This window comes from Malus sylvestris, chromosome 10, assembly GCF_916048215.2.
Source record: "Malus sylvestris chromosome 10, drMalSylv7.2, whole genome shotgun sequence".
Lineage (NCBI taxonomy): Eukaryota > Viridiplantae > Streptophyta > Magnoliopsida > Rosales > Rosaceae > Malus > Malus sylvestris.
The window spans coordinates 23,309,585-23,337,020 of record NC_062269.1 but is presented as its reverse complement, the minus strand read 5'-3'; the positions used below and the strand labels follow the sequence as shown (position 1 = coordinate 23,337,020).

The following is a 27,436-nucleotide window of genomic DNA, read 5'->3' as shown; positions in this document are numbered from 1 at the left end:
ATTGCGAGTGGTAATGTTACTAATGTAATCGTTTGGAAACAAAACTTTGTACCCTGCGGGCTCAATATTCTAAGCTAGTTGGACGATGTGAAACACTAGATTTGAAGAATAACCATCACTTCGTTTGGGAATATCCTCACCACATAGAAGTGTGTCTTATTAATGAGTTTAGTTTATAAATTATATTAACGTCGGTAGTGCATAATCGCGTTATACTATCATAGTCATTGATAGACACTAGGGAAATATTCTCAAGATATAGAAGTATATGCCTTTTTCCTTTGAATGTTGTTGCTTGCTCATTGATGAGTCTAGTTAGTTTATAAGCTAGATTAGCATCAGTCGTGTATGTTCGTTTTACCTACTCTATTATATTTGTTTTTTATTTTTTATCGAAGCTTAAGGTACCCTATCTATTATATTGTACCACGTTTTCACTAGGCCGTTTACCGTGATTTATTATAACCGTTGATATACATGTGACCTGATCAATATAATCTTATTCTTAACAGTTTATAATTCATCTATGACCGACACTACATGTGATATGATCAATATAATCTTATTCTTAATAGTTTGTAGCTCATCCACAACCGACACTAGCAGTAATTTTTTATTATTTGAAAAAAAGAAAGCACATTTACATTTCGTTTCCCATTCTGCCCTCCACATCAAACCTCCAAAATCAACCAAAATATTATGGACAACCACCAAACTTGCAAAAAAAAAAAAAAACAAAGCTGAAATTCTGGATAAGATTTTATATATATTTATCCTATAAAACATGGCTTGGAGTGTTGGACTTTGGACTCGGAGAAGTCTCGCACCATTACTTGTTCCCAGTTCCCACCTTCTATTCCCTCGCCGACCGCTTGCCGCTTCGCTGGCACTCCACTCGATCCTCATCCAAATTTTCCCTCCTTTTTGCCCTTTCGTTGCACTCAAGGGCCACTTTTCCACTTTGCCCAACTGTCCTTCCACGTGGCTCCACGTCGTTAGTACACTTCACATCCCACGTTGCCGGATGTACCAAACCAGAACTCCCGAGGGCGGTTTATTCCCATGGAGGATGCGAATCCCCCGTCCGGTCTTGCACGTCAGCAGCTTGTACGTGTCTTCCCCAGGCGCCACCTGGTTGTACGATGCCTGTTTTCCTCATCCAACGTGATTGTTTAATCTCGGACTAATCCTACTTAAGCTGGATAATATTTTTAATTTTTCAGTATTATCTTGATTTAAAAACGTAATTATTTATTTATTTATTCTAATCATCAAATCACGTTACATGTATTTCCATGCAACAGCTACTGAAAGACACTGAAATTATCAACATCTTGACATATAGCAAACAATTTGCATGCTTATCAACTTGGATTAATATTCTATTTCAACTCTAATTAATCCACGATTTGCATGCTTATCAACTTGGATTATTAAAATAACCACCCTTAACTTGATCAACGTGCTCCTAAACCAAAGACTTGTACTACACACGGTGTTTTTGCCTTTTACAAACAATAGTACCCCAACCTCCATGTACTTCACAAATATTTCATTTCACGGTTAAAATTTTATTCTACATGTCCGACGCACACTGTATTAAACTGTCATAAAATATGTACGCAAAATTCATTATAAATGGTGGATCAAATATTATATATTAATATATAATGTAAGCTATTGAGCGCGACTTTTAATCGATGATAGGAAAATTTATTCACCGAACATACATGAGTTATGGTAAATAAATTACTATTCTTTCTCTTCACCGAACTTTCTTTCCTTACTACGTAAAAGATACAATCGGTGGTGGCATCAAGTTGTATAATCGATGTAAAAAAAACTTGGCTAGTAATCATGTACAAGTCAACAAGTTGAATTTTAGATTTTAATTCCGAACTTTGGGTTAACCTACTTGTTGCAAAATTATCATGAAAACTCATTGTTGGCTGGTATGCATCGTCTTGCTTTGCAAATCACAATATGTCACCCGATCAGTCGTGTGTCTAGACGTTTATACTAAGAAGGCGATAAATTATATATCAAAGGGAACAGAAAGACGGAAATGGTGTCAAATATATATGATCAAGTGGCCCATCTTAAGCCCAGTGGCAATGATCCCAAAAGCAAACCGTTGATGATGGTGACTTAGATTCTTAGTATAAAGTAAGAGATGGAGTCACCTCCGCGGCTCTGCCCCTCACGTTCTTCTTATGAATTCTTTTAAGTTTAAACCCAATTGCTTTCTAATTTGGGAACTTTAACAAAAAAAAAACTTCCGGTATTGTTCATTTTAACGAAAAACCACATTTTTACACTTAAAACTCAAAGTTTTCAAGCCCTTTTCATTATTTTTTCTTTCTAATTTTCAATGCAAAATTACACTTATAACCCTCAGTGCATGTATTGTGGTCCACCCTTCCTCCAAACAATTTGGAGACAACACTTTGGCCGTCTCTTCTTGATGGGGCATGCTTATTGTACAGGAGGGACCAATATGAAAAACTAAAAAGTGAATAAGGGGTAGAATTGTCTTTGTGCTACGAGCTTATCAAAATCAGTGGGCGCCTCCGAATATGCTACTTTGTGTTCCTTTTGGACCTTTGGTAATTGTGAGAAAATGTGAGTGGAGAGGGAGGGAATTCAGAGACGTCCCATTGGCTAAGGAGAAGTGGCTTTGGCGTCACGGATACATAGAATTAATTAGGGATTCTCTCTGTCAACTTATATTTTTTACAATAATCTTGACACATAATTAACGTTAAACTGTAAGGTGACAGATAGTTCATAAAGACGCCCACTTTGAGAGAATCTCCTTAGTATTTCTCTATTATATATGGAGTTTGATGAACTTTGTTTGGTTTTAAATTCAAGTGTATTCAATATAGACCTTTAAGAAGTTAACAAAAGTCACAATGCATTGAATAAAGACTTTTATGACTTCAAGAAAGTCTATGAATATCTTGGTGTATGATCAATTATGACTTTTTGAGAGTCTACACAAGTTGCATAATGCAATGACTATCATTAACACCACTTCCACCACCACCTTACCGTGACTCTTCTTCATCTCTACCGACACCACCACAACCACCATCGTAGTAACAATTTCTTTCCATACCTGATATGTTATCAAATTTTAAATCACAATCATTTATTCAAATATACTATTATACCATAAGGTTAGTGTCTTTAACGTAAAAACTTCAAGTTTAGAGCGCATATAGCTTAAAAGAGAAGTGCCAATTCGTTACCCTAATGTATACGAAATTAGTTTTTTGGGAGATGGGTACTTTTATTTTTGGAAAGCGCAATATACAAAATTACATGTTCAAGCAATACAATACGAAAAAAACACAGAGTACTTCATTCCAATGGAAAGAAACGTCAAAATAAAAAACGAATAAGACACGAGTATGTATGGGTAAAACCTTCACCAGTTACCAGTCTCATCGTCACTTTCGTATTGTAACGAATCCAAACCAGAATCTAATCTAATCCGTTATTAACTTATGCTGGTTGAAGGCACACTACAATTGATGGAGTGACATCTCATGAAATCTTTTCTTATGTTAATTAATCAATGGGAAATGTTTTGATGGGATAAGAACTTATACACTTTTTTTTTTCAATTTATCATATGAACTAAAATATCAAGCGTTTTGTCATAACAATTTTTTAAAATAATTAATTTATCATGTCACCGTAGCTCCGTCATGTTTTCCATTCAAAGACTTATGTTCAAGGTTGTTTTGGGCATTTCACCTCATTATTCGTTAATCTGTCATAACACCCTAACCTCGTTAAGTTTTCTTTGGAAACCGTAAAATTTGAAGGAAATCAGTTGTAAATGTTGTGAACGGAAAGTAATATTTTCTCATTTCTTATATAGTGCTTTGATTTTGAACATGATCAGACAATAGAATAATATTATTGATAGAGTAAATTGCCGATTTGCTCCCTGAATTATCACCCAACTTTCGATTTCCCCCCTGAACTTTTTAATTGGAAAATTAAGGAGTTAAACTAATTTTTTTGGCTGAATTGCCCCTTGCTCTTTTCATTCATTCCATCCAAAATTCTGTTAAATAGAAGCATGTGCACAACATGTGTGGGTAGTTCGATCGTTTCATTCTTTAAAATAATTGAAAACTTTAGATTTCTAAAATATAAGCCTATGCAAATATGTGTGATTCTATAGCTTTTGTGTCTGAAGGTCTAGTGAAGTGATGCTTTTGTCCACAAAGAAGAGTTACGTGGTTTGCTCATGATAAGAGTTAACGTTAATTTGGATGAAATCTATGAAAAACTAACGGTAGGGGGCAAATCGGCCAAAAAAATTAGATTAATCCTTAATTTTCCAATTAAAAAGTTTAAGGGGGAAATCGAAAGTTGGGTGATAGTTTAGGGGGCAAATTGGTAGTTTACTCATTTTTTATATATAGCAATGAAATGAAAAGGGATGGCCATGATTGACCTTGTTGATTTCTCAAAGCTTGCAACTATCTACTCCATGTTAGTGAGTCTAATGTACTTTTTTAGTAATTCAACATAAACTTTTTAAACGACCACGCCATGTTTTTTAGCTAACCAAAATTTAAAGATTTGTACTAAAGAGAAGTAAAGAATTTGTGAAAAGGAGGTCAAAAGTCTGAAATAATCTAGAGCACAAGTCATGTGTCAAGCACATGACACATAACTTATTTGAAATGAAAAATTTAACGATATTAGTGTGAGATGACGAATTAATAATTTTAAAAAATTGATATGACAAATTGGCTTAAAATTTTTGTTGATATGACAAATTAAAAAAAAAAATGTGTGTAACTTCACATGACATTTCAAGATTAATTAATTTGGTATCCACCTCGGCACAATTCACACGCCAATGGTGCGCACTACGCCGTACAAAAATTTAATTTTAATTTCTTTTTTGTTGTAATTTATTTATTTATATTATTATTTAAGTTTTCAGTTTGGACCCTCACTCTGAAATCCTCCGCATATAAACCCAGTTCGTCGTTCACGTAAAAAGCAAAAAACCAACCGACGATCCTCCCTCTTACTTTCTCTCTCTGCCATTTTTTCTTCCTCCGTTTACTCAATTCCGTCGCGCTCGCCGCCAATGGTGACGAAGGACAACAGCGAGAGCTGCGGGAGTAGAGCGCTGAACAACTCGTCGTCTTCTCCGGCTCAGTCTCGCCAGCAGGGGCAGAAGCTCGGGGTTTACAATGAGGTCCTCCGCCGCCTCAAGGACTCCAAAAACGACGAAGCTATTCGCCCTGGCTTCGACGACGAGCTTTGGGCTCACTTCAATCGCCTCCCCACTCGGTACCTTTTACTCCCCATATTTGTCATGATTTTTTTCTTGAATTATTTATTTATTTATATTATGTATGCATGTATATATATTACTCTCACTAGCATTAATTTCTTATCATTATTTTTATTAAGATTTTTATGCTGATTTCGAATCTATTTTTTGAAAATTTGTTTCTGAATCTTGCATATGGAAATTTGTATCTGGAATTTTCCTTTCATTTCTGTTACGTTATTGCGTATTTTTCTATTGATCCAAACAGTACCAAATAAAGCAGATTTAGCAATCCTCAAACACATTATTCTACTGGTAATCGCTTCAGTACTCGCGGTTTACTATTTTGTAGAATCACAAACAGCTTTTTGATGAGTTGAGGCATCTGATTGTACTCGCGTATTTATAGGTATGCATTGGATGTGAATGTGGAGAGGGCAGAAGATGTGCTTATGCACAAAAGATTACTGCATTTGGCTCATGATCCCGCTCATAGACCAGCGATCGAAGTCCGCCTTGTACAGGTTAGATGATCGACTGCATATCTGACCTACTGCTGCGTCGAATGTAAAAGATTTTGTTGCCATTGATGCTTGAGTGCTAGCCTGTTTATCTTGTCATTTCTGTGGCTGGTGCATCGTAAATGTCTCCGCAGATTTTGTGAGATCTTTTCTTGATTAAGCTTAGAAATCAAATTTGGACCAGGCCTCACTTGTGACTACACTACCTAACTCATTGAATGTTCATCATGTCACATTCAAAGTTATTAGTGTTGTGCTAAGGAGTGCTCGTTTAACGAGTTTAAATCCTGAAGAATGATTTCTCCTTGAAGGGTTCTATTTGGAATTGGTTTCTCCGTGCAGCTTAGTTTCTTAGTGGCTATCCTTGAGTAAGATTAGATCTGTTGATCTTACTAGCTTAGGGTCTCATTAATTGGTACTAGCTTGGTCGTGTTGTGAGAGTCTAGTAGCTTTCCATTAAAACTAGGTTATTTATCTCATAGCTACATCCTTTCTTTACGTGGCGGGGGGAGGGGGAATTTGGCACCCCTAGAGGCATAAAATTTTAAGAATACAAATGATTAAATGAACAATTGAAAACTCCAAATTCAAACAAAGTCTTAAGTTTCATCTCCTTCTGGAACTTCCCTAATAATTTCTTCCTTTTTTCTTCTAGTTCTTTATATAAATTAGTTGTACAGACATTTATGCCCATTTATCATCCTCCTAAACTTTGCTGCATGACCTCATACATTCTGGGAATCACAATATCGTGTAGGTTCATTCTATCGCAGATATGAGTGCAGCAGATACTATGAATACAGATCCTCCGGGTAAAGATGCTGCCCAAAGTTCAAACATATCTACCAGACAAAGGTACTCTTATTTAGTTTCCTAAAAGTGTTTCCAAAATTTTAAATGTAGCTTCAAGATTTAACGCATATAGTCTGTGAATAAAAGGTGTTTACCTTCTTTTCTGTCATCCTACTGCACTGTCAAACATTACTGACAACTCCAGCTGGTTTTTCAAATATCAGTATACATCCCCCTCCAGCGTTTGGCTCATCTCCTAACCTCGAAGCCCTTGCACTTGAGGCAAATAAATCTGAAGATCATGATGCTGAACATGCTGTACATGCCAGAACTCAGTTTACTTGGTAAATAGCTATTTGTCTCGAGTAAATATGTTTTTACTGCATCTCTTTTTCTGAAAGACTTTAGTTTGGCTCATGAGTTTTGACTACGATATTTTCACTTTCCCATTATTTAAACTTGGTTTATGAAAGGGTCTGGGAATTATTTCCTTTAAATTGGTTGGCCAGCTTGATCCTAGCCATGGACTTATTTGCTATTGGGTTCTGTTAATGGAGTTTTTTGCATGCTTGATGCGCTGCATGTTACCAGTGATCCATGCTAGCTATATTAACTGTACTTATCGATGCTTAAACTTTAATTTTCATTTTTCATAATTGAAACTTGAAGTGAACCTGACCATTGGTAAATCAACTATATTTTATGCTCATGCTTTCTAATTACACTAGTGACGCAAAGAGACTGCACTTGCAGAAGAATATTTATGTGTTTTATTCATGATGGACAATGATGTAGGCCCATAACGCATGAAATCACTTTCTCAACAGATGATAAGCCAAAACTACTCAGTCAGGTATTTGACAATTTCTTACTTGACATTAAAACCAAGTCATCGTCATAAGATTTTTTGAACCTCTGCGTATGTGTGTGGACTTATGTGAGTTAAGCTTATGGCGATAAGCACACTTTGAGCTTGGAAATGTTGCAAATTACTAATGTAAAAACCAATGTTTGAAAAGGCGCAGGCGAGGCGTGGCGTTTCATGAATAGCTCCCCAAGGCGAAAGCCTTAAGGCCTGAGGTGAAGCCTCACATGGCCAAAGTTTTTAATATTATATAAAATATAATACTTTGTAAAACAAATTAATCAACAATCAAACAATCAATCAAAGACCAAATTGAGATTAGAATGCTAAAAAACTCACTTGAATTTTGAAACAAATTTTGGTGGTGAGGAGAATTTTGAAACAAATTCAAGTATGAGATTGGGGTAAAATTAAAGGGATTGAGAATTTAGGGTTCGGGGAATTGGGGAATTGGTGAATTGGGGTTTGGGGATTGGGTGAACTACGATTATGGGAGAATCGGATATTGGGATGGGGAAGAAGGGGGATCTGTTGGGGGTTATAGATGTAGCCAAAACGGTGCCGTTTTGGGCCAAGCCATTAAAAAAGAAAAAACTCTTCTTCTTCGTGAAGACACCGCCTCACCTCTTTTACAGAGGCAACGGGTAAAGCCCAATCTTCGACTTAGAGGGGTCCCTAGGAAATTTCAAGCAAGGTTTTGGACCGCTGAAGGGTCCTGGGAACACCCAATCAAGCGCCTCAGCCGCCTAGGCTCGCCTCAAACACGTCTAGGTAAGTTTAAACCTACTCCCGTTGGCAGAGGCATTTTCATCCCCACCCTCCCTCCAAAGTCGCCTAGGTGCGCCTCAAGGCTCTTTTTTTAAAACATTGGTAAAAACATAAATTCACATATTTTCAACTTGATTTTGCCTCTATATGAGGGTCACGCACATGAAATACATAGATTTTTCTGTGAATATTATATCTTCACACACCTACCTCTTATACTTCCTGGTCATCGCTCTCATGATAAATTTGGCAGTTAACTTCCTTGCTTGCGGAGATTGGGCTGAACATCCAAGAAGCACATGCTTTTTCCACATTAGATGGTTACTCCTTGGATGTCTTTGTTGTTGATGGATGGCGTTACGAGGTACATACACATAATTTTAGACAATTCAATTCAATTGCTTGGTTTTTAATAAAGCATTTGTTTGCCTAAGAAGGTAAACATGATGTTGATTCAATAGTGTTTTACCGAAGAAGTATTACAACTTCAGGCTTTTCCAAACAGTCTGCAAACAGCGGTTTTTTATTTTATTTACAGTAAGAAACTAAGTTAGCCAACTTGTTCTTGAAACAGGAAACAGAGAAGCTTAAGATCGCAATACAAAAGGAAGTTATAAAGATTGAGGTGATTCTATTCTACTAGTTAGTTTCTTTTTCGACTGAGTAGGGTGGATTACAACGAGTGATGTCCCATCAGTATAATATTTCTTTCATTTTATTTTAATTGAGGTGCATCCGTATCTTTTCCTTATACTGTAACCTTTACCTTCCCATGATCTACGTGCAATTTCATGAGGAATGCATCATTCATTTGAACTTTGTATTTATGTGCAGAGGCCGTGGCCGCCAACTCATCAATCATCATCTTTTGGCAGCGAGCATGATCAAGTAGTGATCAAAACTGAACCTGATCATCTGGAAATACCTAATGATGGGACTGATGTATGGGAACTTGATCCTAGACAGTTGAAGTTTGGGAATAAAGTTGCATCTGGGTCCTGTGGAGATTTGTAAGTTTTGAATTATAAGATACTTGTACTATTTGAATCGGTTTTTCCCCTTTTTTCTTTTTTTGTTCCCTCCCAGCCAAGCATGCACTTTTGAGTGGCGGTTGACTTTGGATCTTTTATCAGATATAAAGGTACATATTGTACTCAAGAAGTTGCCATTAAAGTCCTCAAGCCCGAGTGTGTAAATCCAGATATGCTTAAAGATTTTGCCCAGGAAGTCTACATTATGAGGTATATCAATTTATATTAACCTACATGTGCACCATTTACATTGAACTTGACTTTGCCCTGAATCAATAGCCATGCGAGCTATATATATAGGGCTTTGACTCCCGGAGAGATACTAGGCTGGTATGTTTTAGGGACATGAATAGGTGTGGTCTCTACAACTGTTGGGAATCATAAGAAATGCATGCTCACTTGATCTTCTAAATATTTTTAATTTGATTTGATGCCTCAACTAAACATTCTTTTAAATGTTTGTGTTTGTCATGTAACATTCTTTCAAACGTTTGTTGGCCTCTTAACAGTTTTCTTTTCTTGTTTAAGGAAACGAGGAAGTGGTTGAAATCTACTATAATTTCTTTCCACAATATGTTTCTCTTCTAGTTTGACAAAAGATTTCTCAAACTTGTAGGAAAGTTCGACACAAGAATGTTGTACAATTCATTGGTGCGTGTACCAAGCATCCAAGCTTGTGCATTGTAACAGGTAAGTTACAATGACTGTATAACTTTGATGACTTATTTTCAAATACTGGTAGTTATTAGTTCCTTTTTTTTGAAGATTTATTCTCATCGTATGGCAGAATATATGCCCGGTGGAAGTGTGTATGACTACTTGCATAAACAAAAGGGAGTTTTTAAGCTTCCATCCTTGCTCAAGGTCGCAATTGATGTTTCCAAGGGAATGACCTACTTGCATCAAAATAACATAATCCACAGGGATTTAAAAGCCGCCAATCTCTTGATGGATGAAAATGAAGTAAGAGACCCTCATGATACTTTAATCAAGTTAGAAAAGTAATTCTTTGTCTAGTTTAGCTGCTAATACTTTAATGATCATTAACCTACCATTTCTAAAGCTTTTTTTATATATGCATCACTTTACAGGTTGTTAAGGTTGCTGATTTCGGGGTTGCTAGAGTAAAATCTCAATCTGGAGTAATGACAGCAGAAACTGGGACTTATAGGTGGATGGCTCCAGAGGTCTGTACTTCCACTTGAAAGTTCTGGATTGTTTTCGTTCATTTCATCATTTAAATTTTATATATGTGTGTGTGAATATACACACTAGCACAAATGCACAAAGAGAAGGAAGGTGTTAGGGTTTAGGGTATACATATATTATAGGGAGCTGTTATGTTGGCCAATCAGCATTTAGTGTATACATATACATATCTTATAGGCGCTGTTATGTTAGCCAATTAGAAATCAAGTTTGAATTTATGGTCTTAATTAATAGTCTAACAAGAGAGAGATTGATGGGTACTGTTAGAGAGACTAAATTTGTGGACAAAAATTGCAAACTAAATGATATTTCATCAATATAAATGAACATGTTTATCAACGCTTAAATAATAATTCAATCATCAACTTCCATTTCATTTAGTTTTCAAAATTTTATTTACAAAATTTAGTCTCCCTATCATTATCTGAGATGATTATTAGACCACATAGTTTGGTTTTCACATAATTAAAATATATAAACTAAGTGCCCCATCGGCATGTGTGCGGGTAAACCTTAATGATGCGCAATTGGCAACCTTTGTCATGAATTAAGTAGTCAGCATGGAGTGATAGACTAATCTGGGTTGTACCCTAGGGTTTCTCATGCGCACAGCTCTCTTTGTAACTCCGGATGTCCTTCCTACTTATCACATTTTATTATATCATAACATTATTATTATCATTTTTTTTTTCAAGTTTCTATTGAAGAATGAGCTTGAAAATGAAAGCAACGTTTAAGAAAATGGTTGTTCGCTAGTCGCTACCAAATTTTCGCCATGAGTCCGTGTCTGTGTTTTCCTATTACATGAATTCTAGTTGGCATTTCCTTACAATAGTTCTTTTCCATTGAAGGTTATAGAACACAAGCCATATGATCACAAGGCGGATATTTTTAGCTTTGGAGTTGTGTTATGGGAGTTACTGACTGGAAAGGTATTGCTTGTCGATAGCATTTATTTTATCATTTCTTTTACTATTGCTCTTGTTTATGATTTCTTCTGTTTAAATCGGCAGCTTCCATATGAATACTTGACCCCGTTACAAGCAGCCGTCGGAGTTTCCCAAAAGGTACACTATCATTCTACAATTTTGTTTAGTTAGTGACCAGAGACATATTCTTCTACCCTTGTTCAGCTACGATTAGTTTTCTTGATCACTAATTAATCGTTGGGAGTTGAAACCACTTGTGTAACTGGCTTGGTGCCCGCCCAGGGAGAAGAATGATAAACCCTTAGAGTGGTACATCTTTTGTTCAAACGATGGACTGTGTATAAGTTTTCCTACCGTCTTTCCAGGGCTTACGGCCGACCATCCCAAAGAATGCTCCTCCCAAGCTTGCCGAGCTGCTCGAAAAATGCTGGCAGCAAGATCCAGCATCAAGACCTGATTTCTCAGAAATCATAGAGATTCTGCAGACATTAGCCGAAGAGGTATACATTCTGGTTGCAGTTACTTGGCAAAACATGTATTAATATAATATGAGCGAAGGTGACCACTAAACCAAGTTTATTGAACAGGTTGGCGATGGAGTGGAACGACACAAATCATCGGGAGGATTTCTGTCCGTCCTGAGACGGGGTCATCACTAACCAAGGCAAGCAGATGTTTATTACTTTTCAAAAGGAATTAGTGCAGTGCGGGGAATTCTCCAACCATTTCACATACCATGTACAGTATTACGTCCAACCATTAACTTGTTAGAGCCATTCTGCCTTTTTATTTATTTATTTTTGCGTTTTCATTTCGTAGCAGCAGTTCCGAATGTAATGGTAATGGGTTGGATGAACATGTTGTTGTAATGTTTAACCACGACAATGTTGTCGTGAGTTTCTTTCGATGCAAAAGTGGCCAACAATGACAATATCTTATTAATGTGACTCCATTACTTTTCACTCGTAGGTAGTACGATTTAGATTTTCACTCGTACTTAATACGATTTAGAATTTATTTGAGAACATTTAACTAAAAGCTCTTTTGGCAGAAACTGTTAACTTAAAGCTCTTTTGGTAGCAAAATTTAGAAGTGCTTTTTAGGTTGAAGTGCTTTTTAGAATATATTTATAATTGTATGTAATATGATTTAGATTTTCACTTGTATGTATTGCGATTTAGTATCTATTTGGGACTACGTCTCAAACAATCAATAACTAAAAGCTCTTTTGGCAGAAAACTTAAGAAGTGCTTTTAGGTAGAAGTGATTTTTGGGGAAGGGCTTTTCAATGGATTTACAATAGAAACACTTGTAGTAAAAGTGCTTATTAGCAATCCGAACGGGCCTTTTAAGGTTTAATATATATTGTGAAATGGACCCGGGTGCCAAAGTCAACCCAATTTACAACTCAATCTACCCCTAAGTAAGATTAAATTAGTTTGAAATGGGAGTACCACGGCTGGGCCTAGAATTGGGTTAAGCCTCCAAAGTATTAATTTATGATACTAACGAAATTCTTTTTTTTTTTCCTTAACAAATGATATTATTTACACTAAGGGAGAAATGGGTAGGCTTAGTCTTATAATAGGCTAGCAATAATGTGGTTCAAATTCGCTTTTGAAGAGAATCGTACCTAAGACTTCTCACTTACAAGTGAAGCGGAATATCACTAGACCGTAGTACTAAGTGGCGAACAAATGATATTATCTACACTAAGGGGTGTGGGAGTGAGATAAGCCTCACAATGGGTTTGCAATAATGTGGTTCAAATTTAGCTTTGGTGAGAACCGAACCTAAGGCCTTTCACTTACAAATAAAAAAGAATACAACTAAACTCTAGTATTAAGTGACCAACAAAATTCTATTAAACTAATGTACACTATAAAATGAGTATCGAACTCTCGTGCATAAAGAAAGTACACCGGCATAGTAACCTATAATTTAGGAAGGAAAAAAAATGATGCTAGGCATAGTAACCTATAATTCTTTTCTGGCGTTCAACAGATTAATCAGCATGGGAAGTTGAAGAATCTCTCATTGGTTAGGAGCCAGGAGCATGTCATTACCTATTTTAGAAGAGTAAATGATATTGGCTCCTCTTATTGGCTGACAAGTGCAAAAACATGGAAAGCATATTTCTAAGTGGCTTCTGTCGTGTTACAGACAGGTTTCAAAACGATCCTGCATGCTTGCTCCAAGTTATATAAGCTTAGGGTTCAGTTAATCGATTTGGGTTTTCATGACATTTCTGCAACTTCCCTTTCTTTAACACATGTTAGCTTGAGACGGTGCCCTCTTTTAACCAACCATGCAGTGACTAGTTTGGCGTCTAACAAGGATCTGGAAGTTTTGGATTTGAGAGATTGCAGAAACCTCGGGGATGAATCTTATCATGCCATAAGCACTCTTCCAAAAGTAAAGACATTGTTGCTAGATGGCTCTGATATTAGTGATGTGGGATTATCGTATTTGAGACCAGTGGTTATAAGTTCACTAATTTCATTGTCTGTTAGAGGATGCAAGAAACTTACGGATAAATGTATCACTGCTCTATTTGATGGCTCTTCCAAGTTGGAGTTGCAAAAATTAGACTTGTCCAATCTTCCTAATCTCTCCGATAATGCAGTTTTATTACTGGCAAAGAGTAGGATTCCGCTACTTGAACTGCGCATGCGGCAATGCCCACTCATAGGTGACACTTCAGTAATGGCATTAGCATCTATGCAAGTTGACGAGGAGAGGTGGCATGGTAACTGTTTGGATCAAAACTTGAACTTTGGGCTCAAGGAAGGAGCTGGCCCGAAAGGAGGCCCAAAGGGAAAAATAGCCAGAACCCAGTCAAAGCCCAGAAGGCAGGAAAAGGCCTTTTCTGACTTGGTGCAGCTCATGAAGGCCATTTGCTTACCTACCCAAAGGCCAAGTGGTGTAGACTGATCAGTTACACAGCCCATAAAGCACTTTATGGTGGCATTACATGTAAAAAAGCTGATGAGTCATCACCCACAAGCCACATTCGGGCAAAGCTGCTGCTACAGAAGACCAAGCCGAGTTGTCTATATAAGAAGAAAGAAAAACCAGGAATAAGGACACTCAATCAAATAAACAAATGCAAGCACAAACTCTGCTCAAAGCCAGATTTGCCTTCAAAACAAAGCTGTAGTTAGCCTTCATCCCTTTCAGGATAAGCCTTCATCCCCCTCGGGATAACCCTCTCTTCAACCCTTTGTAATAGCTCTGCTACCTTGTTCAACCTTGCTGTAGTATCGATTCATCTTTTGTAATCTCTCTCTCTCTATCCCTCTAAGCTTTCAGACCTTTGACAAAACTACAAAGATAGGAACCTGCAAGACGAGCAACCTTACCCGATAAGGTTTAACCTTGCTCGACCTTCTTTGCTTTGTTTTTGTCTATTCAATATGTTGTATACTTCCAGTTATATGCAAGTTATTTCTAGCAATATGACTATTAAAATGCTTTCTCAATACTTGAATCTGATTTGAATATATCGTCAGTGTTCAAACCAGATCCAAGTCCTAAGCCCTCGGGCACGTAAATCTGATCAGTTAAAAGTCCTTGGCCTCAAGGCATAAAAAAGAACCTTATGTGGACTTAACCCATCCACGACAGTCCTTGATAAACGAGAAGTTCGAAGTTACTTGGGGCGCAAGTAATCAACCTACCCTTTAGTTTTCTTTCTATTATATCATGATTACCATAGAACGCCTGAACATGGAATGGATTCTAATGGAAAGCCTCAAGGCCTACACCTAAGGCCCCACAAAGGCATCTATTTGGATTCATTCCGTTCTGCGATCTAAAGAGTCGAAGTATAAGAATGAACTCTGATGGGAAGCCTCAAGGCCTACACCTAAGGCCCCACGAAGGCACCTATTTGGGTTCATTCTACTTCTTGGACTCGGGTAATCAGAAGTATAATAGTTAGAAAACTCCAGCAATCACGAGAACAAATATGATGTGTTCGAGCACCGGTTTAGTTATTGATGGGAAGCCTCAAGGCCTACACCTAAGGCCCCACAAAGGCACCTGTTATAAACTAATACGGTTTCTTGGATACATACATATATGCAACTAAATCGCGACATCCATTTTACATCTGCCATGTTAAAGATGGCAGTGGCACGCCTGAGCACCTAAATGTTAACCTTGATTGTGAGCCTCAAGGCCTACACCTAAGGCCCCACAAAGGCACCTCTCAAAGTTAACGTTGTCCTTCTCTTTGAGCCTTGCCCGAAAAGTCTTGCCCGACGAGACTTGCCCGACTAGACTTGCCTGACAACGCCCGACAGCGAAGCAGAAGCCCGACAACAGCCCTCAACCGGCGCCAACCTCCAGGGGAGCTGTGTGCTCGTCGGCCAGGAAACATCCCCGACGGAAATTCCTGACACGAACATAGTTTTGGCACGCCCGGTGGGACTACAAACTTCTTAATCTTGCATGTACAAAAAGAATCTGAAGGAATGTCTTCTACAAATGGCAGATCAATCAGAAAACCCATCCTCCCCATCAGGACAGATGGTCCTAGAAAGCCCAACCGCATCTGAGAGATCGGAATGAAAGGGAACTAATGAAGAACTACAGGCTACAATGATCCAAGTGCTAAAAAGCATGGAGAGAATCTCCTTGGAAACCAAGGGAGAAGTGAGTAGGCTCTGTACACTAACAGGGAATCTACAGAGAAAACTTGATTTGGAGTTCTCTACTCCAAAAGGGGCTCAGTGAGGTGGGATGAGCCAAGTAGTTATGAGAAATGAACCAATCATTCCCTTATTCCCACTACTAGAAGAAGAAAAAGATAGGGGAAAGAAAAAGGTAGTTCCTGAAGGGACTCAACTGGTGATGGAGCCAGTTCTGGAGAAGGAGCTTCCCAGCTTCCCATTATTATCATTCAATAACAGGAAGCCAAACGAGCAAGAAAGAACGAGGTACAGAATGCCAGCTATGGTGGGAGAGACCAGCGGAAATGAGTGCTCCACTACTTCAGATAAACCCCCACCTTATAGGCCACCCCCGTTGATGAATAAAGGTGGAGGAACTAGTTGGAGGAAGCCCGAACCAAGGATGGAAGCAAGTGCGGGCAACGACCGGAGCCCAAAAATCGAATCTGCTCTCCTCGGGCATAATGATATTCTAGCTACTCAGCAGCTGAGGGAGGAATTAGCTGAGTTGAGAATGATGGTTGCTCAAAATGCTCAACCGCGAGCTCGCCCAGTGTTCAGGATCACTTACCAAAAACCTTATCCTGAATATATTGACGAGCTAAATCCATTCCCTCTCAACTTCAAGATGCCCGCATTCTCAACATTCACGGGTGAAGACAGCAATGTGTCATCCAGGGACCACATTTTCAAATTCTCCAATCATTGTGTGGCATATGAGGACAACCCGAATTACAAATTGAGGTTGTTTGGGAATTCATTGGCAGGGTTAGCATCTCAGTGGTATTCTCTATTGCCCCCTAACTCTATCGCCAACTGGGGGCAAATGGAGATGGCTTTCCATGAACAGTTCTACAGAATAGAACCAGAATTGACTATCAATGACCTAGTTGAAGTCAAACAATACGATCATGAGTCTACTGAGGACTTCATGATGAGGTTCAGGAAAACAAGGATGAGATGCCAATTTCCCGTTAACCAAGCGCAGCTCATATCGATTGCTCAAAGGGCTTTGAAATTACCTTTGAGGAAAAGATTTTATGATGCACAGTTTAATGAGCTGCAAGAATTGGTAATTGCTGCCACGAAGTATGAGAGACTGTTGCAAGAAGAGCAACAGGTGAAGCACACTTCTAAAGTTCCTCATTTTTACAAAAATAAGGCTGCAATTCATCGGGTGGAAGTGGGAGAAACCAGGCCAGAGCATGAGGGTGGCCGTGATGAAGAGGACGTGGACGTGTGTGCCGCTGAGATGACCACACCTTTCAAGCCATTGACGGTAAATGGGCTAGTCCAACCTGTCAAGGATCAGAATGTCGTAATGAACGATGGTGGTTTTGTCCCCATGAAACCACCCAAGTACCAAAGTTATTCATTCGATCTATCCAAGGCACCTGAGATCTACGAAGAACTAGTACGGGCAAAAGTAATCTTACCCGACAATGCCAAAAAAATGCCCAAGCCGGAAGAACTCAGGGGGAAAAAGTATTGTAAGGTGCACTATACCTTCAACCATTCCATAGTTAATTGTGTCCAGTTTAGAGATTGGATACAAGATCTTATAGTGAAGGGAAAGCTGTTACTCGACTCGCCCCAAGCCAGTATGATGGTAGTTACTAACCCTTTCCCTGATGCTCCTATCAATATGATCTACCTCATTTTACCAGAGCCAGGGTCACCATTTGGTACTGCAGGGAAAGGAAAGGGCCCAGGGTGTCCCAACACCTCTGCATGAATAAAGTGCCATGAAGGGGATCAAGGGACCAAGATCAGGTCCTAAGATTGGTATTATCAGGGGAAGGAGAAGAAAGCAAATAAGGGGGGCAAAAAGCTTCCCAAAGTCAATTCAAAACAGTACCAAAGAGCAGAGCAGGAAGCAAATTACATAGTCATTCCAATAAGAAAAGAGTTACAAATCATCCTATTCTAAAAAATTTACATCTTCACATAGGGTGATTATTCGAGAATGATATGTTTTCATAATGGCAAATATCCTACTGGGTTCGACCAAAACAGTATGGTTATTTACAAGTTGAGACCGGGCACGCTCTAGCTCCGAATTTGACTTCTCCACTCCCTCAATTTGATTTTCAAGGGTATCTAGAAGAGTCGTTTGTTCTGCTTTAAGAGCAACCAATTGCTCCTCCAGCTGTTGGATTTTAGAAGTAACAACTCTGACCCTTTCTTTTGTTTGCAAGCTTTCTTCCATCAACCGATCAACTTGGGCAGAGGTGCTTGATTCTTTCTCCATGAAGCAGTTTGCCCGATTAGCCTGTCTGTCCGCTCTCTGGTATTGTTCCCTAAGGGCTCTCAGGTTCTCAAAGAAAGATAGAAAAGAATCATGTTGAGGTTTTGATAGCCGACCGGCTTTGAAAGACTCAGTTATGATCTTTTCAAAATCACAAAGAGCCTTGAGGCTGAATGAAGCTGTGAAATCTTTCTTTGCCCATTCCTGAAGGACTCACTGTTGCTCTGAAGAAATGAGGGTAGCTGAAGATTGTTTTAAAGATTTCAACCGTGTCTCAAGCCGTCCAAGTGCTTCGAACAGTCTAGGCAACTTAGCAGGGCTTGGAGATGCGAAAGAAGGAGGATCCTGCACTGCAGCTTCCTCTAATGAAGGAATGCCCATTGAGGGGGCAATTTCTGCCTACCCGATTTGCTCAATTCCAGAAGGGGGAATTGCAGTACCTCCAGAAGATGAGTGAGGATGGGAGCGCTTTGATTTGCGGACCAGATAGGGGGATGAAGTTTCTCTTGGAGCTTGCTGCAGAAAGCCAAAAGACCAGGTCAAGACAATTTGAATATAGTTTGAGACAAAAGAAGATTTGGAGAAATAAAATGTACCTGACTCAGCCCCGGGGTTTCACCAGGAAGAAGACTAATTCCTGGTTGGCAGGAAAATTCCTCACCACCAGCAGGAGAGTGATGAGCTGCACCTGAACCTGTACCAGTGCCCTAGAGGTACCCAGAGATAGCAGTAATTGTCAGTAAATAGAGCGTAAAAGAAAGAACAAGAAGAAAATACTCTCATACCTGAGTTTGGTCTTAAGGAGGAGAAAGAGGTTTATCAACTGTCAGGCAAGCAAATACCCGCGAAATTGCTACCTCTGAGGCTACAGGGATCTCAGGGACTATGGGCTCATTATCTGAAACCACTATTGTAGGAGGTGGCTCATATACCGGAGAAGGCTGTAGAGAACGTGAGTAAAAGTTAGTTGGGAAGCAATGTACAGGAGTTCAATATGGAATATGTGACTCACCAAGTTACTGTCCTCATCCACGAAGTGCAGTATAACTCATGTGGATGGATCGAATTGAGAAGAAGGGGTTGAGTCCAGAGCAGTAGAAGAAGTCATAGACCTCAGAGGAGGGCCATAACAAGGCAAGGAAGCAGATGCTCCAGCCTAAAAATATTCAGACATTAGGTCCAGAAATTGGAAAGTTATCCAAGAATTAGAAGAGAAGAAAAAGCACCTCTGAAGGGTCGACCTGGGAAGGAGGTAGGCTTGTCTCTCGGGCAAATTGTGGAGAGACTTCGGGCGGAGAGAGCTTTTCTTTTCTTGCGGCCTAAGTCAAATAATCAGATTTAGAGTTATATGAGAGCAAGAAAAGGCCTAAAGAAAAATATATAAATCATACCTCAAGTTCTCTGAGGGAAATATTTTGCAGTTCTTCGGCCTTTTTGAGCATTGCAGCTCTTAGTGGTTCCTCTTTAGAAGCAAGGATTGGTCTTTTAGATGCTTGGGGTCTTGTTTGCCGGTAAATGAGACAATTAGATAAATGGGAAAGGTAACAGTTTGATGAAGAAAAACAGAAACTCACTTGAGGATTGTTGCTTCTTTCTGCCTGCCTCAGGAACTGGAGCAGATGAGGCTGATGACTTAGGAGGAGCAGTAGTTCTTGCTCTCTTACTTTTTCTAATAAGAGTTGGTCGGGTGGTTTTGGGTAGAGGTACTGGATCAGGATCTGAAGTCTTAGTCACAGCCACTTTCTTTCGCTTAGGCGCTTTAATAAGTACCTCGGGTGTTTCTTCAGCTCCTGAATCCCCAAAGGATTCTGAAGCATCTGCACCCTCCCCAGCTTCTCGTCTCACAGCCTCTACGGCAGCTCCATGAAGAATTGCAGCATCAGCAAAGTCATCCTCAGATTCAATGACCTCCGATTCAACATCCACTGGAGCTGTAGAATTCAGCAAAAGTAAGGATAGAAGGATTCCAGAAAGGAAGCAAAATCAGATTGAAAGAGAAGTACCTATCAGAAGTGATCGATTCTTCTCTTGGATCATCTCCTTCCAATTCTCAAGTTCGCCCGAGCCAGGGTATGACTTAAGTGAAAGTTGGCTGAAAAGGCGATCGTGAGTTTCTTTCAAATCTCCTCCATACTTCTTAGTCCATTTGTCTTCCCACCAAGAAGAGAAGAGCGAGGTGCACTCAAAATTGAGAATGATGGACTTTCGGGCCGCTTGACTCATTACGTCAAGACTACGTCGGGCAGCTCGAAATGTCACTTCAGATGAAGTTGGTAACCGAAATGAAGTGCCACAATGGACAGAGTCGAAGAACGGGACAGGAATGGCCTGTCTAAATCTTAACTGCCTGCTGCAAAAGTTAGGATGGTACACTTCCAAGCCTCGGTCATATCTATTGCCTCGAACTCCCCAGGCCAGGTCTCTCGATTGAATGCAACTAATAAATTTCTCCCTGCAAAATGGGGTAGCATCCTCGCCAGGGGCATCTTGAAAAACTTGGTCAGAAAACCAAGGATATCTTCTCAAGACCGACGCACCCCATTCTAAATCCGATCGAGTCCTACAAACTCTGAAAAAATAGAAGTAGGCAAAAGTGGAATGATCTATAGGGGCAGCTTCAACCAGGATTCGGGCAGGGGCCACACCCTCAGGGAACTCCAGATTAGCAGCCCGAAATTCTGGAAAGTACCATTGAAGCCAAGTTTGTATCATCCATATAGGTCCATTCAAGTTGGTCTCAAATGGCTCACATTGAGTCATTTCGAAAAGAAGATGATAAAGATGGGAAAGAAGGAATGGACCTGTAGCTACATCATCAAAGTTGTGGAGAGCTTCTACTAAGGGGATCCATTCAACCCTCACCCCTTTAGATTTGTTGGGGAAGATGTGCTTGTTGAGCCAGTATAAGAGGAAATACATGTGCTCCTGATCTTTATCAACCCAAGGTGAGCCCACTCCAAAATTCTCCTTTACGAAGGGGATGAATCCTTTGAAGGAGGTCCCATAACTCTTAAAAGTTGCAGAGTTATAGTTCAAAGAGAGGAAGGCAGCAGATGAACTGAAGCTTCCAGTGGAAGAGGACGGAACCCAGTCTTGAGTGACGTCCACTATCCTGCTCGAGGGCCTTAAACCGAAAACTTGAGCCATGTCAAGAATGGTGGGAGACATGGGGCCCATACGGAAGTCAAAGGTATTCGTGCCCGAATTCTAGAAGAGGAGGGCAGAAACAAGCAGTTCGGGCTTGGGAATAATAGAGGTCTTCGAAAGCATGATTAACTCATAAATACCATTATTCATCCATTTCCTCTTAAAAGTAGGCTCTAAATCATCAATCCATTGAGCCTAGGCAGGATCATTCATCAGAGGAAAGCCTCGACGATATGATGACCATTTGGAGGAAGAGATGGCCGACCTAGCCGAGTAGGGATTTGGGGAAAACCAGTTATCTCTAGGCATGTTGCTCTCCACCACTGAAGGGACCCGAGAAATCCAGGCGAGACCCAATGATTGTACCCCATGCGCCTCAAAGAAAAGCTCGGAATGCAGACCTGCCCGAGGGCGATGCAGCCCATTGAATAGACGACGCAGAGTGGCGATTCCTTCGCCAGATTCGTAAAAGGGTTGGGTTTGGCTAGATTCCGCAGTCATTTGAAGAAGTTCGAGAAGGGAATACCAGGGAAGATGACGAGGGCGAAACCTTAGAGAAGGATTTCTTGCTGTGAATACAAGGGATCGAGGAGTTCAACCACAAGGGATTCGTGGGTTTTATAAAGAGCTTTTTCAATCAATATTGGCGCCTGGAATTCCAGGCTAAATATTGATTGAAGGGGGCACTGTTTGGATCAAAACTTGAACTTTGGGCTCAAGGAAGGAGCTGGCCCGAAAGGAGGCCCAAAGGGAAAAATAGCCAGAACCCAGTCAAAGCCTAGAAGGCAGGAAAAGGCCTTTTCTGACTTGGTGCAGCTCATGAAGGCCATTTGCTTACCTACCCAAAAGCCAAGTGGTGTAGACTAATCAGTTACACAGCCCATAAAGCACTTTATGGTGGCATTACATGTAAAAAAGCTGATAAGTCATCACCCACAAGCCATATTCGGGCAAAGCTGCTGCTACAGAAGACCAAGCCAAGTTGTCTATATAAGAAGAAAGAAAAACCAGGAATAAGGACACTCAATCAAACAAACAAATGCAAGCATAAACTCTGCTCAAAGCCAGATTTGCCTTCAAAACAAAGCTGTAGTCAACCTTCATCCCTTTCGGGACAAACCTTCATCCCTCTCGGGATAACCTTCTCTTCAACCCTTTGTAATAGCTCTGCTACCTTGTTCAACCTTGCTGTAGTATCGATTCATCTTTTGTAATCTCTGTCTCTCTATCCCTCTAAGCTTTCAGACCTTTGACAAAACTACAAAGATAGGAACCTGCAAGACGAGCAACCTTACCCGATAAGGTTTAACCTTGCCCGACCTTCTTTGCTTTGTTTTTGTCTATTCAATATGTTGTATACTTCCAGTTATATGCAAGTTATTTCTAGCAATATGACTATTAAAAGGCTTTCTCAGTACTTGAATCCGATTTGAATATATCGTCAGTGTTCAAACCAAATCCAAGTCCTAAGCCCTCGGGCATGTAAATATGATCAGTTAAAAGTCATTGGCCTCAAGGCATAAAAAAGAACCTTATGTGGACTTAACCCATCCACGACAGTCCTTGATAAACGAGAAGTTCGAAGTTACTTGGGGCGCAAGTAATCAACCTACCCTCTAGTTTTCTTTCTATTATATCATGATTACCATAGAATGCCTGAACATGGAATGGATTCTAATGGAAAGCCTCAAGGCCTACACCTAAGGCCCCACAAAGGCATCTATTTGGATTCATTCCATTCTGCGATCTAAAGAGTCGAAGTATAAGAATGAACTCTGATGGGAAGCCTTAAGGCCTACACCTAAGGCCCCACGAAGACACCTATTTGGGTTCATTCTACTTCTTGGACTCGGGTAATCAGAAGTATAATAGTTAGAAAACTCCAGCAATCACGTGAACAAATATGATGTGTTCGAGCACCGGTTTAGTTATTGATGGGAAGCTTCAAGGCCTACACCTAAGGCCCCACAAAGGCACCTGTTATAAACTAACACGGTTTCTTGGATACATACATATATGCAACTAAATCGCGACATCCATTTTACATCTGCCATGCTAAAGATGGCAGTGGCACGCCTGAGCACCTAAATGTTAACCTTGATTGTGAGTCTCAAGGCCTACACCTAAGGCCCCACAAAGGCACCTCTCAAAGTTAACGCTGTCCTTCTCTTTCAGCCTTGCCTGACGAGCCTTGCCCGAAGAGTCTTGCCTGACGAGACTTGCCCGACTAGACTTGCCCGACAACGCCCGACAACGAAGCAGAAGCCCGACAGCAGCCCTCAACTGGCGCCAACCTCCAGGGGAGCTGTGTGCTCGTCGGCCAGGAAACATCCCCGATGGAAATTCCTGACGCGAACAGTAACTGCTTAAGGTTGTTGGATCTGTTTAATTGTGGGATCACCCCGCTTTCGTTTCGGTTGTTGAAGAAACCATATTTTCCAAGGCTGAGAATCAGATGGTTGGGAGTTACGGGTAGTGTAAATAGAGACATGGTAGATGCTTTGGCTCCAAGTGGACCGTTCTTGCATGTATCGTGCCATGGTGAGAAGCTGGGAGTTAAGCAAGGGGGATACTGCCGATGATGTTTACATGCACGACTTTGATGAGATGGACGAGATTGAACAATGGCTTGCAGAAGATGATTATGTTGATGAAGATATGGTGAACGCAGAGGCAGTGGAGTGATCGGACACTTAGTTTCATCATGTTATTGTTTATAATGGTGGTTCTGTTGAAACTATAGAATGGATCATGGTTTCTCTTGACCAACGATATTAGTACTCTAAACTCGATTAAGGGGAGTGGTGAGGATTTGAACCTGAAACACAGTGGGAGGAAGAGGAATTCATCGGGACAATACACCATTTGTAAAATGTATCATAGTTTATTGATTAGCGTTTTACTAGGTCTTGTATGATCTACACCAAAGTTTAAACTTTAGAGCTTGTTTGATAATTATTTTTATTTTCATTTTTACAATTGTGCTTTAGATATGAAGAAAGCATATGAAGGAAATGAGGGATGAAAAAAGGTGGTTCGTGGGAGGAAGGGAAACAACAAAGAAGAATGAACGAAGACAAAAGCTTGAAAGTGAAATAACGTAAACTATTTATAGTTATCATTATTTGTACTGATACATTTCTTTTATACCTCTCCCACAATCCTTCTTGCACTCTTCTATTTTCTTATTTTCTCACAGGTGTACTTTTGTCTCTTAACACAAAAATTAAAACTAAAACTAAAAATAAAATAGTTATCAAATGGCCTGTTAATTTTTGTGGCATATAAACCAAGAAACAAGAGTGTAACATGTTCTTCTACTGGTAGTAAAGTAGCTTCTTTAATTTACAAAAAAACAAAAAACAAAAACAAAAAAGTGTGTAGATTTTGTGTGGAAAAATGTTGTGTAAAAGGTACATTGGACAAGAGTTGGGTAGGGCTTATTTGGTATCCTATTTGAAATTTTTTATCATTTCTTAAAACATTTCTTGAAAACAATTTTCTTTAAGACTCAAAAACTTGTTTGATATGCGATTTAAAAATTTTAAATCTTACAACTCAAACTGAACAAGGAGATCCAAAAAGAGGGGTAGAGGGAGAGGAGGAAAGAAAGTAAGAGATAATTGGATGAAAGAGAAAGAAGAGAGAGGATCAGATGAGATAGAGAGGAAGATGAGTGAGAGAAAGAAGCGAGAGAATGAAGAGAGTGGATTGGAGGAGAGACGAAAAAGGTAAAAAAAAAGAGAAGGGGGAGAGAGAAAGAAGAAGAAGAGAGAGAGAGAGAGAGAGAGAGAGAGAGAGAGAGAGAGAGAGAGAGAGAGAGAGAGAGAGAGAGAGAGAGAGAGATTTGGTGTGAGAGGGGAGGAGGAAGAGAAAAGAAATGAGTGAGTTTAAGTTTAAAAACTCACTTTTTATGTTTTTAGAGAATAGACTATATTTTTGAGTTAGTCTTGAGTTCAATTTTTGAAAATAGTTCTACCAAACAAGTTTGTAAGGCCTAAAACTTGAAAATTGTTTTTTAGTTTAAAAAGTTGGATTCAAGTTGAGTAACAAACAGACCCGTAGATATTTCAAACTTTTCGGATCCCTTTTCTTCCCTTCTCAATAACAAGTCTCACTACCTACAAATTCTTCTAACTGATTGTGTTTTGAGCTACATAAATGCGGAATTGGATCCTCTCCGAGGCAAATCCTCGGGATCCTCCTGACCCAATAACACAGGCCGTTAGATTTTGATCCAATGGCTACAAATAGAGGGCCCTTCTAAAGTTATAATAATTGTAGTCATTAGATCAAAATCCAACAGTCCGTGTTAGTGGGTCAGGAGGATCCTAAGGCTTTACCTCGAAGAGGATCCAATTCCCATAAATGCATGGGCATAACACTTGTCAATCTTAGGGTTTTTCTTTGAGATACTTTGATCTTTTTCAGGGCTTTTTTTTCCTTGTTTTCCTACCATGAGCTTGTGCTAGTAGAGAAAAGAAATATCATTACCGTGTCCTATTTTTATATTTCATTTTATTACAAGAAAGTCAAAATTTACGACATCCAAATGAAGCAATGCTTCATCTTTTGCATCAAAGTCTGAATCTCCTTTCATCATAATTTGGATGAAATTTATATAATTATCATTTCATTTGTCAAAAACATAAGTATAGTGACACTTTTTTTTTTCTAATGCAAAACGGTATAGTATTAAGATTTGATCCAAACATCAAATAGGACATTCTGCCATTCTGGATTAAATCCAAGAGGTTCTTAGCATGGCCATACTAGTTGCCATCGTGCTGGTGGATTTGAGAGCATGATAGGCCCAAGAATAAGCAAAAGAATGCATTCAAGTCTTGAGACCATCCACAAACATAGAGACCTGAGAATATGAGATGACACTCCAAAGCTGTAAGAACACCATTACCGATGAAAAATTCAAACATTTCTACATTGAAGGAGAGGGGGTGAGCTTAACTTAACAATAGGCTAGCACTAATGTGATTTCAATTCCCTTTTGATAAGAATCGAATCTAAGACTCTTCACTTACAAGTGAAGAGGAATACCACTATATCATAATACTAAATAGCAACATTTCTTGATTTAACACGAGAAATTCTGTGCACAATAATTATATATAACAAATAGAACGACACTCTTTGATACTTATTTTAACACTAAATAAAATATATTACACATTTCCCTCAATAACATATCAAATCGTGGAACTAGCGGATAATTATATCCATTCATAATGTAGCTTGTCTAGCCTTAAGATTACGGAACATTTTAAAAAAAACAAAGAAAATTAGGGAAAATTAACAAGCATAATAAGGATAAATCGATCATCACCGATGGAAGCGTTTGCTACCAAGAGGAAATATGTCCTCATTCAATGAACAATGAAAAAGTTGTCTAGGTTCATTGAACGCGCCAGCCCTTTTAATTTAGTTCTGCAACAATATAATAAGAATATAATTTTTTTTAAATAATATATTAAGATATAATTTGTCAGAGAATTAGTATATGTTCTTTGGAACGAGAATCCTTTATGAATCCTCTTTGTGAGGATCCCGATAATCATTCAATCATATCCATTCATAGAGCAAATGGTGAATTGTTCTGATTATTTTTCAACCTATTGTGTTTTGGGTTAAATTGCTTTATCCTTTTCATAGTATAGTTCAGAATATTAATAATAATTTTATTAATATACATATAGATAAATATAAGTACGTACCTTACTAGAATATTTGATGAGGAGTACTCCTATAAAACATCTGATGAAATACCATACCTAAAAATGGGACAGTTGAGATGGACATGTAAAGGGGAATATAAATGCCGAAAACTGAAATCAAAACACAAACCAAATTGACCCACGCCGAACAGTTCAGTTTTGCGGTTTGAAAACGGTTTCTGTTTGAAATTGAACCTCAATATGGAA

At 39.1% G+C, this 27,436-nt stretch overlaps 1 protein-coding gene, 1 long non-coding RNA gene and 1 pseudogene across 5 annotated transcripts in view; 2 read left to right on the top strand and 1 right to left on the bottom strand.

Moving 5' to 3' along the window:
* The first annotated feature begins 5,011 nt into the window (after nt 1-5,011).
* LOC126584785 (serine/threonine-protein kinase STY46-like) overlaps nt 5,012-27,436 on the top strand; it is a 50,957-nt gene continuing 28,532 nt past the window's right edge. Inside the window, exons 1-16 of one of the 4 annotated variants that reach the window (XM_050249127.1) lie at nt 5,013-5,331; nt 5,724-5,838; nt 6,593-6,690; nt 6,852-6,971; nt 7,423-7,480; nt 8,514-8,624; nt 8,835-8,885; nt 9,095-9,270; nt 9,394-9,501; nt 9,908-9,981; nt 10,079-10,254; nt 10,383-10,478; nt 11,352-11,432; nt 11,514-11,567; nt 11,795-11,929; nt 12,017-12,391. In XM_050249127.1, coding sequence (XP_050105084.1) covers nt 5,126-5,331; nt 5,724-5,838; nt 6,593-6,690; nt 6,852-6,971; nt 7,423-7,480; nt 8,514-8,624; nt 8,835-8,885; nt 9,095-9,270; nt 9,394-9,501; nt 9,908-9,981; nt 10,079-10,254; nt 10,383-10,478; nt 11,352-11,432; nt 11,514-11,567; nt 11,795-11,929; nt 12,017-12,088 — 1,731 coding nt within the window. In that variant the 5' untranslated portion in view covers nt 5,013-5,125 and the 3' untranslated portion in view covers nt 12,089-12,391. Of the gene's footprint in view, nt 5,332-5,722; nt 5,839-6,592; nt 6,691-6,851; nt 6,972-7,422; nt 7,481-8,513; nt 8,625-8,834; nt 8,886-9,094; nt 9,271-9,393; nt 9,502-9,907; nt 9,982-10,078; nt 10,255-10,382; nt 10,479-11,351; nt 11,433-11,513; nt 11,568-11,711; nt 11,742-11,794; nt 11,930-12,016; nt 12,392-27,436 lie in introns of those variants that run through there. The other 3 variants (XM_050249130.1, XM_050249131.1, XM_050249128.1) reach the window with 3 other exon arrangements.
* LOC126586446 (F-box/LRR-repeat protein 10-like) lies at nt 13,419-24,185 on the top strand (annotated as a pseudogene).
* Nucleotides 18,788-19,393, bottom strand: LOC126584786 (uncharacterized). The gene is made up of 4 exons (XR_007610111.1): nt 19,366-19,393; nt 19,139-19,294; nt 18,950-19,060; nt 18,788-18,869 (listed from the first exon to the last, which is right to left on the bottom strand). It is a non-coding gene; the product is annotated as an uncharacterized LOC126584786 (long non-coding RNA).